This window comes from Erpetoichthys calabaricus, chromosome 13 (genome assembly GCF_900747795.2).
Source record: "Erpetoichthys calabaricus chromosome 13, fErpCal1.3, whole genome shotgun sequence".
NCBI classification, from domain to species: Eukaryota; Metazoa; Chordata; class Cladistia; order Polypteriformes; family Polypteridae; genus Erpetoichthys; species Erpetoichthys calabaricus.
Window position 1 is genome coordinate 142,702,986 of NC_041406.2, and position 13,620 is coordinate 142,716,605.

Here is a 13,620-nt window from a genome sequence, read left to right on the forward strand (position 1 = left end):
AGTCCAACTACTCCTTCCATCCCATTTTTGGCATATGAGAAGAAAATATGAGATGTTCTGGAGAAACCAGACATAGATATGGAGAGGCTGTGCAGATTTCACACAGGCAATGACTAGGAGTGGGAGTTGAACCCACGATGCTGAGGCAGCAGTACTAACCTCTGTGCCAACCCTAATAATAAGCTGCATAACTTTCTAAAAACCATACAATTCAATTTTGGGTTATGGGGTCACATGGCCTGTTCTAACAGCCCTGAGCACAAGGCAAGAAATAGCCCTGGACATAGCTCCGGACCCTCATTGTGTTCCTCACACACACAAATGTGAGTTAGAAAGTCCGGTTATTTTTGGGAAATGGGAGCAAAACTGAAATATCTGAAGAAATTCAATGCAGAAGTTCAGACAATGCACAGATGGTGAGTGGGCATGGAATTTGAGACCAGAATGGTGGATCTGGGAAGGCAGTAGCACTAACCATTGTGACACCCCTTGTAAGAAACAGCACAAGCTAATGTCTGATACATGCGAATACCACTTCAGGTTTACAGAGCCTATCACAGGAAGCACTGGTACAACACAAGAAACTGCCCCACAAAAGGTGCTAGTCCACTGAAGTGCCCACCCACACTTGCCATCTTTCAGATAGATTTATAGGGCCATTACTGTCACGTGCACAAAGGAATTCTCACTTGCATTTGCAAATCAACCTGCAACACATTGTCACTATCTGGTGTCATGATTATTGAGAGGAACTACCTGACCTCAACACTTCCTTGCTTGAAAAATCTCAGAAAGTATTTGTTATTAATGCATACAACATAAATTACAGGAAGATTATGAGGAGCAGGAGGAGAAAGGCTATTAGTAATGCAAATGAACGGGCGGGGTGAGATACTTGAGTGACGGCTCAAGTGGGCACAGATAGTTTTATAGGGTCATCACTATCACATGTGAAGTGTGAACTGAAATTCTTTGCTAATCAACTTGCAACACGTCGCCGCTCACTGAAGCTGTGATTAGTGAGTAGAAGTACCTGACCTCAACATTTCTGTCTTCTTTAGGATGTATTTGTCATAAATGCATACAACATAAATGACAGGCAAATTATGAGGATTAAGATAAGAAGACCATTGAGTAATGCAGAAAGTTGGGTGACATGAGATATTCTTGAAGCAGCTGTCTGGGCAGGGGTAGATGTTCGAGTTGGGCGGGACAGGATGCTTGAGTGACAGCTGGCTTGATGAGGTTAAATGTTTGTGGGCAGGATTAGATAGTTGAGTGGCAGTTGGTGGGGCGGAGTTAGATCATTTGAGTTGGGTAGGACTAGATGCTTGAGTGACAGCTGGCCTGATGATGTTAAATGTTTGAGTTGGGTAGGAGTAGATGGATGAGTGGCAGTTGGTGGGGTAAGGTCAGATGTTTCAGTTGGGCAAGACGAGATGCTTGAGTAGCAGTTAGCTGATGAGTTTAAGTGTTCATGGGCAGGACTAGATAGTTGAGTGGCAGTTGGTGTGGTGAGGTCAGATGCTTGAGTTAGGCAGAACTAGATGCTTGATTGACAGCTGGCTTGACGAAGTTAAATGCTTGTGGGCAGGACTAGATAGCGGAGTGCAGCCGATGGGGTGGAGTTAGATCATTTGAGTTGGGCAGGACTAGATAATTGAGTGGCAGCTGGCTTGGTGAGGTTAAATGCTTGTGGGCTGGACTAGATGGTTGAGTGGCAGCTGGTGGGGCGAGGTCAGATGTTTGAGTTAGGCAGAACTTGATGCTTGATTGATAGCTGGCTTGATGAGGTTAAATGCTTGTGGGCAGGACTAGATAATTGAGTGGCAGTTGGTGGGCAGAGTTAGATTATTTGAGTTGGGTAGTACTAGATGGATGAGTGGCAGTTGGTGGGGTGAGGTCAGATATTTGAGTTGGGCAGGACTAGATGCTTGAGTGGCAGCTAGCTGGGTGAGGATAGATCATTTGAGCTGTACAGGGCTAGATACTTGATTGACAGCTGGCTTGATGAGGTTAAATGCTTGTGGGCAGGACTAGATGGTTGAGTGGCAGTTGGTGGGGCAAGGTCAGATGTTTGACTTGGGCAGAACTTGATGCTTGATTGACAGCTGGTTTGATGAAGTTAAATGCTTGTGGGCAGGACTAGATAGTTGAGTGGCAGTTGGCAGGGTGAGGTCAAATGTCTGAGCTGGATGGAGTTAGATCATTTCATTTGAGTTGGGTAGGACTAGATGTTTGAGTGACAGCTGGCCTGATGAAGTTAAATGTTTGAGTTGGGTAGGACTAGATGGATGAGTGGGAAGTTGGTGGGGTAAGGTCAGATGTTTCAGTTGGGCAAGACGAGATGCTTGCATGGCAGTTAGCTGATGAGTTTAAGTGCTCATGGGCAGGACTAGATAGTTGAGTGGCAGTTGGTGTAGTGAGGTCAGATGCTTGAGTTAGGCAGAACTAGATGCTTGATTGACAGCTGGCTTGATGAAGTTAAATGCTTGTGGGCAGGACTAGATACTTGAGTGCAGTTGGTTGGGTGGAGTTAGATCATTTGAGTTGAGCTTGACTAGACGCTTGAGTGACAGCTGGCTTGATGAGGTTAAATGCTTGTGGGCAGGACTAGGTGGTTGAGTTGCAGTTGGTGGGGTGAGGTCAGATGTTTGAGCTTGATGGGACTAGATGCTTGATTGGCAACTGGCTGGATGGAGTTAGATAGGCTTATAGGGTTATTAATGTCTCTTGCACAACGTGCAGTAAAATCCTTACACTCAGGTGCTGATCAACATGCAACACATCACCACTCTCTGAAGTGCTGGTCAGTAAGTAGAACTACTTGACCTCAAATGTCCTTAAGTGAAAAATCTCAAAACACAGTTTACAACACTATCATTAGAAAACAAAGCATGTATTAGTTTATCAGAAAATGATTATAAAATAGCAGTAATAAAAGTAACTTTATTATAAATGTATTTGATACCTACGTAATTATGGATTTCTCCTGACTTACGTGTACCCACAGCATTCCTCCTACGCCTTTCCTCAGTATCCCCATGTGTCTCTGCCTTTCTTCCTCTCTCGATTTTGTTCCCGTAAAGCCTAGACGTCTTTTCTCTATTGCAGAGGACACTGGCATGTGGTGTGTATTTAATAAAGCAGCCAACTGAGGACCTTCTTTTTCTCTCAGATCCAGTTTGCCATCTTCTCTCAAGACAGTCACAGACACCTTGGTATGAAATAAGATTCATGATATTTCAAATTAAGCTCTGACTCCTATATTCCTGAGAGTCAATTAAGTAGATACATAAGATGACTGGATATTAGTATTGATATATTTGGGTGGAAAAAAATACACATTAAGCTTAGAGAATCATAATGAAAAGGCACTGATACAGAATACTAAAACACAGTGCCGGTCAAAGCCCATTCAGAGCCCTAGGCAGACTGGATGGACGTCACCCCTCTTGGTCACCATTTTTAGACTTTGATGCCCTGTTTCCCCCTCAGCATCTGGAGCACATGCCCTATCAATAGCACAAATGGCACCTCTCTTTGAGTATATACCATGGACCATAAGGAGCGTGCGCCCCTTGGTGTACAAAGCATGTGTGTCTTTTACTTTCATAAATGGTGCCCCGCAGGTAATGGCGCCTACTCAGTACCTTCATAGTTCAATGGCATGTCCCCCTCAGGTTTCCTTTCATTTATTATGATCATAGTTTGACTATCTTGGTGGGGCTGGGGGGTCCACCTCGGTCTCCAGAGCCCAGGGGCTCAATTACAGGGGTGGCCAGCCCTTAACGTTTCATAAATGGTGCCCTACAGGTGACGTCCTAGGTGGACACCCATGTCACCTAATGATAAGTGATGGTAGTCTTCTCACAAACATTTATTATTTGTATTTTATTTCTTATGGAAACTGGGTGAGATTTTTGAGGATAGGTGGACTGACAGAAACAACAGAAAACAGAGAAGATAACACCGGACAACAACTTTTTTTGAAATGTTTTGCTTCCTGAAAAAATTTTGGTGATTATGATAGGCAGTTTTAAACCAAACAGAAATACAATTTCAGATTGCTGGTATCACATAGGAATTTGGAGAAAAACACGATGAACTTTTATCAAGTTTAGTGTGTTTAACCTCTTAATGATGCTGACACATTGCATTACTTCAGCTCAGCTAAAATGTTCTGTTGCTGATTTTCATTTGTATTCAATATCTGATGCTACTTGTTTACGTGTCTGGAAATAATTGGCCAGCACTGATGAATTCCACTTGTCCTAATTCCACTTTTCCATCACTGAAATGTCACTTTTGGAATCTTTCATCATGTTCATACCTGACTGCACCAAGATTAGCAGGCAAGAAGTCCAAGTGTGAAGGCAGAAGATTCATTTGTAGTGACGCACTTCATGCACTTCACGGTTTGGTGCACTTGAAGCACATTCTCAACCAGCTGGACGTATTCTGGTGCTCCGTGGCTGTGGCCAACATTCTCATCAACATCCTTGAATGCCTTAAAATGCAATGTCCTCCGGCCCCCTAGCAGAGCTTCGAACCGCTTTGTCATCGACGATGTGTCTGATTTGTGGACCAGCAAAAGTGCCTTCCTTATTATTGGCAACACTTATTTGTGGAAATGTCTCTCTCAGATATGACCTTCTTTGTTCAACGCTTTCACAAATTTTTTCCTCAGCCCATCTTTTATGTAAAGAGGCAAAGACAGCTTTGTCGGGTCGACAAGTAATCTCGTACATGTCACACTTTTCTAACCCTGAACCAAATGTAATAATGATAATAAAAATCCATCCATCCATTATCCAACCCGCTATATCCCAACCACAAGGTCACGTATTTATATATAGTGCCTTTCCTATGCTGGTTCTTCCTGCGACTCTTTAGCACAACTGTCCCATTCACAAATAAAACTACAGGACTTGGAATATCTGATGCTGCATTGCTAGTAGCAATGCCACTAGTTTTAGATCACATGTCGAGTCATGTGGCTTTATTGTCATACCATCCATACATCGTATTGCAGCATACAGTGGCGCAAAATAACAGGACCACCGTGGTGCAGCACATACATAAACAGGGGACAAGTGCAAGACAAGTAACAAACTGTACAATACAATACAATACAATTCAATATAATACAATGCAATGCAATACTATACTATACTATACTATACTATACTATACTATACTATACTATACTATACTATACTATGCTATGCTATGCTATGCTATGCTATGCTATGCTATGCTATGCTATACTATACTATACTATACTATTTATTTTTGTATAGCCCAAAATCACACAAGATGTGCTGCAATAGGCTTTAACAAGCCCTGCCTTTTGAGAACTCCCCAGCCTTGACTCTCTGAGAAGACAAAGAAAAACTCCCAAAAACAAAAAAGGAAGAACCCTTGGGAAAGGCAGTTCAAAGAGAGACCCCTTTCCAGGTAGGTTGGGCGTGCAGTGGGTGTCAAAAAGAAGGGGGGGGGGGGGTCAATACAATAGAATACACAGAACAGAACACAACATAAGTAATCCTGTACTGTACTGTACTGTACTATACTATACTATACTATACTATACTATACTATACTATACTACACTACACTACACTACACTACACTACACTAGACTACGCTACGCTACGCTATACTATACTATACTATACTATACTATACTATACTACACTACACTACACTACACTACACTACACTACACTAGACTACGCTACGCTACGCTACACTATACTATACTATACTATACTATACTATACTATACTATACTATACTAGGCTACACTACGCTACGCTACGCTACGCTACACTACACTACACTATACTATACTATACTATACTATACTATACTATACTATACTATGCACAATATAATACAATTTCTTTTTGCGGAGCCCAAAATCACACAAGAAGTACTGCAATGGGCTTTAACAGGCCCTGCCTTTTGAGAGCCCCCCAGCCTTGACTCTCTAAGAAGACAAGGAAAAACTCCAAAAAACAAAAATGGAAGAACCCTTGGGAAAGGCAGTTCAAAGAGAGACCCCTTTCCAGGTAGGTTGGGCATGCAGTGGGTGTCAAAAAGAAGGGGGGGTCAATACAATACAATACACAGAGCAGAACACAACATAAGTAATCCTGTAGTGTACTGTACTGTACTATACTATACTATATATGTGTCTGATGGGAAGTGAGCCTCCACTCTTAAGAATAGTGTTTCATTATTGGCACTTTACAGGGTTGTGTGGTTCCTTGTAGAACTGTTAATTGGTAAAGAACCATTTTGTTTTAGAAGGGGCTTTTAACACATGAAGTCTGGTTTGTTGGGCTTTGAAAAGGCTCCTGATATTTGGCCAAAACAGAAATCTTGAAGGTATAGGAAGGATATGACACATCAAGAAAAGCTGAGCTCAGCCTGAGTCACTGTATGCAACAAGAGTCCTTTGTAAATGAGGAGCCCTTTGGTGTTTCTCAGCTCAGTTATCATCAGTTCATGTCTGTTACGGAATCTGTTACAGATTTAAATGAGGCTTATGGATTGAAATAAAAGGTTCTTTCTAGAACCTTCACGTGAATAGTTCTTTTGGGAACCAAAAATGGTTCCCCTGTGTCACTGCTCTGAAGAAGCAGCTTGGCACCTTGATTTTTATGAATGTACCCAGGGAGGCCGAGGTGCCGCACACCCCTCTTAGGATTTTCCAATGCAGTCTCCCTGAAGGTGAATGCACTTCTCTCACTGGTGTTCCAACCTCTAGATAATCGCAGAAAAGTCACACCACGGTGCCACTTCATCGATGACAACATCTTATGTGTCAAAATGGTGACCACACATGTGTTTTGTTTCTTCAGCTCATAAAAAAGAAATAAGTTAGAAGGTGCCATAAGGAGAGTGGGGCAACAGTTTGAAGTTGAATTCTTGTTTCCAGTGTCATGTGTGCTCAGTGTGGTGGAGCATTGTCACGATAAAAGAGGACAATGAGGGATAACTTCATGGGATAAGGTCTGGTCCATTACAGAAAAAAGACATTTCACGGACCTGACGTCACTCCTTCATAGGCAGGCTCACTTCGCATCAGGCAGCACTCGTAAACAGATAAAAAATAATAATAATGGATAAATGAATAGATAGTAATACATTTAAACACATAAATGCATAAATAAATAAATCGTAAGTAAATGATAGTAGTAGTAAATACAAATAAATAATTAAACAAATAAATAAATAGTAATACTTTGAAATAAATAATAGCAACAACTAATAATAAAAAACAACACTACTAGCAAATGTATCATTCGTTCCAAATGTTCCAGTTGCGGTTGCTGTTCTGTATATGTATGCTAATAATATGAGAGAAAAACCACAAAAATGGGTGATTGGCATAAAATGGTACTTGACAGGAATAAATTAAAGGTGATTTTTTTCTTTTGTAATCAGCGGACCAAAATCCAGAAGATACTCTCAAAAGTGTTCAAGAAGCAAAATCTCCGTTGCCGGGTGCGATCTTTGATCACCACGTCGTCTTCTAAAACTGCACGACACACGAGCGCACCGTTAAGTAAAGCGCGTCATCATAGCCATAAAGACTTGGTGAAAGTGCGCCCGTATCGCCGTCACGCCGCTCGTCCCCGAGAGTCCGCCGAGCGCCCCGCCGCTACATTTCATACAAAGTCGGCCTTCGGATATGGCTGATAGCTCCTGGTGCTCAAGCCTGTAGATGGCACAAGCGCTCTTCCAAAGCTTCCCATTAACCCGTGGAAAATAATTGCCGCTCCTGAAGTTTGATTATTATAAGAATTTTTTAAGCTGAGCATTTAATTATTGATTTTAACGAAACGAAAGAGGGGGGTTGGGAGGGGGGGGACATCCAGCCGTTTTTTAAATGTTACTCACATTTTTGGAATATGAATTACATTCGATTTTTCCAGAGTACTTATTTGCTAAGGTTTTGCTTGTGAAAGGTCCGATACTTTCCATAACATAAATGAATGAATCAGCGTATCCTGCAGTGATATGCTGCATATGAATGTGTTTGGTCTTAACCGTGTGCGCGCATCTATCTATCTATCTATCTATCTATCTATCTATCTATCTATCTATCTATCTATCTATCTATCTATCTATCTATCTATCTATCTATCTCATATGTATAGCAAGTGTATGAAAAAAAAAATCTACTTTTTATCGCATTAGCTTATAAAAATGTAAGTTTCTGAAGCGTTGACCTAATAATAACAATGGGAAGGTATTAGGTCCGTTTCTGCCTTTTATCTTGGCTTAATTACTTACTCCGTGAGCGGAAATATCTGTCTAATGTATTATTTCTGGAGCGCTTGCATAGGCACTATTGATCTGTTGAAAGAAAAGAGTACTTGAATTTGAGAGAGAGAGAGAGAGAGAGAGAGAGAGAGAGAGAGAGAGAGAGAGAGAGCGACAGCGCACCTCCTTGCCTCTGCATGCACGCCTTCTTTCCTCCAATAATTTATTTAATTATTGTAAATGCAAATGACTGATTGGGGCAGTTTGTTACACATCTTCGCGCGATTACAATGTTAAGCCGAATTTGTGGGGAAAAGAAGAGGGAAATAAATAGGGAATAAAAGAAAAAACTCGGCAGAAAACAGCCAAGACTTCATGCCCCCGTTGGCGAGATGGTTGAGTCCTCGTCAAGGTTGCTGTGGTATCCCAGAAACACCATTCACTCCGAGCTGTGACCGCGCACCAACTACAGCAGCAGCAGCAGCAGCCGCCTCAGCAGCAGCCTCAGCAGCAGCCACACTGCGCCTGGCCAAGGAATAGGAATTAACGAGCTTCATGTGAATATGAAAGCAATTCGGAGAAGGGAGTTGTATGCCAGGGAGCCGGCATTAGTAGAGATCTTTAAAAGAGGATGTATTAAATGCGACCGAGTGGACATCTTCCGCGCTAGAAAAATGGGGAATAAAACTGGAGTTATATTTTGGAACCTCATCCTTTTATTGATGACCACATGTGTGCAAGGTAGGATTCCGATGCCACCGATGCTTTCTTGTTATTTCTTTTTTTTTTTTTTGTCAAAACGCCGAGGGACGGGCTGACAGCCGTTATGGTATACACCGTTATCTGGATGTGCTGCAAAATGTTAATTGGAATCGGGGAAAACGCATGCCAGGCTTAGCATTGAATGCAGGCATTGAGCTTGAACTCAATAAATATTCTTGCAGTATGCCGAAACGGAAACGTGAGTTGCTTCATATGCCTAGTAACTACTGCTTAATGATGTGCGGTCTTCTTTATTTCGATTGGGGAAGATTCGGCCGTTGCTGTTATTAGATTTGTGTGCACGGATCCTGGCTAATTATATTCTGTAAATGCTCGGCTACTGTAACATACCTCTGAAGCATTCATTGTACAATTAAGCCCTCGATCGAAGCAGACAGCCAAGTTAACGTATGGATGAAACGTGGCTTTCCAGATACATAGCGTCTGAGTTGGGCGAGTGCTGTGGGAAGGTACTGGGCTGCGATCTTTACGGCACCCTGCTTTTTTTTTTTTTTTTTTTTAATATTTTGCGATTTTTCGTCCGAATGTTGCAGAAGCAGAGAGTAACACACCCTTAACAATTTCACTTCGACTGTTGTAAAGTACCGTGTGCTTTCTGTCACTTGTTTGAGCGATTGTAGTTTCAAAATGAAAGAATTAGCCTTTAAAAATGTAAGAACGTGGGAAGAGGATTTATGCTTCATATAGTCGGGTTCATCCATCTATCATTACGTATTATTTGGGCTGATTCCTTCATCCAAAGCGACTTGCAAAATTTGAGATACAATTGGATCAATCACACCCCCCCAGGAGCACAGGCAGTTAAAGTGACTTGCCTATCGTCACACAGTGTCAGCAGCGACATTTGAACCCACAGCCTCAAGGATGGAAGTGCAAAGTCTTAACCACTACGCCACACGATCTCCCCGGCCCTCCCTCCCATTTTTATATAGCGCCATTTTCTCTATTTTATATAGTGAACTATAGAGATTTGTTATATAAAGCCCTTTATTTACATTTAACATTTCAGATAGCGCCCCTGCGGTGGGTTGGCACCCTACCCAGGATTGTTTCCTGCCTTGTGCCCTGTGTTGGCTGGGATTGGCTCCAGCAGACCCCCGTGACCCTGTGTTCGGATTCAGTGGGTTGGAAAATGGATGGATGGATGGATGGATGGATAGCGCCCTTTGTCTGTCTGCTATATAACAGTTTCATATAGTGCACTTTAGTTTTGTTATCTTTATAACTGTGCCCTTCACCCTTGTATATATAGCATTCTATATAGCGCCTTTCTACCTGTAACATTGATACATCTATCTATCTATCTATCTATCTATCTATCTATCTATCTATCTATCTATCTATCTATAACATTTTTTACTTAACACCATTTTATCTATTTTAAAATTTAGCATTTCATCTGTGTAAAACTTTATTATATAGCGCTCTTAATTTATGTTAACATTATATATAGCGTCCATTCTTTATCTGTGTATGATAGTTTGATATACATACTTTAGTCTGTCATTTTAGCGCCCTTCGTCTGTCTGCCTATACTAATTTCATATCTATCTATCTATCTATCTATCTATCTATCTATCTATCTATCTATCTATCTATCTATCTATCTATCTATCTATCTATCTATCTATCTATGCCATTTTTATATAAGGACATTTTCTCTATTTTTATACACTGCATTTTATCTCTAAAAATTTATTATAGCGCCCTTCATTTCTCTTAGCACTTTATATAGCGGACTTCATTTGCCTGTCTATAGTAGTTTCATACAGAGAACTTTATGTGTGTTATTTTATATAGTGTCCTTCACCCATGTATCTATAACATTCCCTTCTATCTATAATATTTATGCATAGCACACTCTATTTGTCATTCTATATATAGCGTCTTTCCTATGCCATTTTCTCTGTTTTCGTATAGTGCACTTCGTCTGTCTAAATGGTTTTATATGGCACCTTTCAGTTATCATTTATATTGTATTGTATTATATTGTATATAATTATAATCTATCTATCTATCTATCTATCTATCTATCTATCTATCTATCTATCTATCTATCTATCTATCTATCTATCTATCTATCTATCTATCTATCTAATCCTGCCAACTACACGAAATAAATACTATCTATCTATCTATCTATCTATCTATCTATCTATCTATCTATCTATCTATCTATCTATCTATCTATCTATCTATCTATCTATCTATCTATCTATCTATCTACCTATATGCGTCATTTTTATGTAACGACATTTTCTCTCATTTTAAATCCTCTGAAAAAATATATAGCGCCGTTCATTTATAAATGTTACGAGCATTTCTCCTGAACATTTTTCGATAGCGCCCTTCGTTTATCTTTAACATGTTGGTCGCACTGTCTGTCTCTAATAGTTGCTTATGGAGCAGTTGATCTGTTTCATATCTTATGCCCTTCACCCGGGTACCGCTAACATCCCATATAGCGCCCTTCAATCTGTTTATATGTATACATCTGTCTGTCTGTTCTTGTGATTTAAGAGTAACGCATTCCAGAATCCCCAGGAACACAGAGTAACAGAAAATACAAAACGTGTCCGCCTCAGGTCCGAGCAGTGCTGCCCACGTTGCTCCAGTAAAGGGGGTGTCGTTGCTCCCCGGGCGCATTTCTCGCGGTGTGACTTGGCTAATTGCTGCACGAGGGTCTCCACTGGGTAGCGTGAACGACAGTGGGCAGCGGTAATCGTCACCCTTTAAAAGATGTAAATCCACGCTGGTTTCCTTTCGAGGCGACGAGGCTGAGATGTTGTTTGCCTACACGCTGTCCCGTCCTCTCCGAATCCCCTTTATATTGAATGGGGGGGGGGGGGGGGGGGGGGGGGGGGGGGGGGGTTGCAGCTGTTTGTATTCTATAAAGGCGGCGCATTTGCATTCTGAGCTAATGACAGCCCAGGATCCGTAAGGCTGGGGTTTTACTCCGATGCTATCTGCACACACACACACAAACACGCACGCACATCTCATACTGTATACCACGCAGTATTTACCACCTGCCCAGCATTTCAGCCCCCCTCACACCCCCACCCGATTCATGTCAAGTAGACTTTTGCCGCTTCCCCCTTTTTCAATGCTTATGTCACGATAGTGTAGGTTGCTGCTTATTTAGAAAATAAAATGACTTTGCGGGAAGGGTTGCTTGCCGGTACTCCCATCATTAGCTCGCATTTCACCCAACCTGGCGTGTTTGTTCTTTACGTCTTCTGAGCATCCAATAAATAAATAAATAATAATAATAATAACGGGCAAGGAGAATGACAGCCATGCCGCGCGCTGCCTCGGTGTGTTCTAATTGGTTCGGGAGATCTGTGCTGCGATCGACGCAGTATGATATGAAATATTATGGAGTCCCTTTTTTAAAAACCATAGATTGATTTAATAATTGTGACTGCGGTTAGCAGGGTAGAATTAGATTCAATGTGATGCGCGGGGGCAGCGCCGGAGAGAAGATGAGAAATAAACTGAAATGCGTGGACTTGTGCAGGGGGAACTACGGGGTGCCAGCTTGCCTTACACTTTTTTTTTTTTGCCTGGCACTGGGTACTGCAAATCGTCGATGTGTGTTCATCTTCATGAATACGGCTTAATTGCCAGCTGTATATGCTTTATGAGAAACGGTGCCGAGTGTTTGGTGTGTACGAATACATAAAGCTAATGAATTACACGGAGACGTGACTTGACTCTCTTCTCGTGATCGTGGCAAATGCCAGCCTACTTGATGCCAATCGCTGGGAACAGTAGGCGCAACACTGAGCATACTTGTTAAGAACTGATGAAGTATATTAGGAAGACATTTTATTATTGTTAAAAATTTTAAGGAAAGATTTTGTTTTGCTATGGCGAAATGCATTCCGAAAACGTTATTTTGCTAAAAATTCAAACGGCGTAAGAAAGTATTCTTATTTATTTAAAGTATGCGTTACTTGTCAGTTACGAAAACATAAAGGCAAACAACGACGCATTCCTCACGGTAATTTGAACCTTTCCTTTCCTTTCTTGACAGCCCCCGTTAATCTCGACACCTCTCCTGTAGGATTACTGTAACACCCTCCTAAATCGCCGCAATGCCGATTTAAACCCGAAAATGGCATTTCTATAAGGCGCCTACCAATTTCAACGATAAGAGACATAAAAAGGAGAAGCCACAGCGCAGTTCACTTCAAGGCGAGTACTTCTGTACCCCTCGGCGCTCTTTTCTGGCCAACGGCGCCGAGCCGACGCGCTGATTAAGATGCGAGAAGCGTAACGCGGACACCGGGGTGGTGGTGGGGGGTTAGGGGGGTGGGGGTACACACACAACAAATGACATCTAGGAAGAGGGACGTGCCAATCACGACACGACGCTGGCATTCCCAACTTCTCATTGCCCACCCCTGTTATAAGGCCGGCCGTAATGCCCAGCGTGGTCCAAGTTTCTGTTATTTTCTGCTTGATCCGGTGGTCCTTTACAGTCTCCAAATACCGAGAAGGGGTGTAGGAGGCCTTTTTCAGTCTAAAGATTTTTTTTTTCTTTTCTATTTT

The 13,620-nt window shown here is 41.7% G+C and overlaps 1 protein-coding gene across 2 annotated transcripts in view; it reads left to right on the plus strand.

The window, feature by feature from the left end:
• Positions 1 to 8,447: 8,447 nt before the first annotated feature.
• The window catches only part of csmd3b (CUB and Sushi multiple domains 3b), a 1,253,873-nt gene continuing 1,248,700 nt past the window's right edge, over positions 8,448 to 13,620 (plus strand). For both annotated transcript variants that reach the window (XM_051936007.1, XM_051936008.1), the window contains exon 1: positions 8,448 to 9,021. In XM_051936007.1, coding sequence (XP_051791967.1) covers positions 8,844 to 9,021 — 178 coding nt within the window. In that variant the 5' untranslated portion in view covers positions 8,448 to 8,843. The remainder of the gene's footprint in view (positions 9,022 to 13,620) is intronic.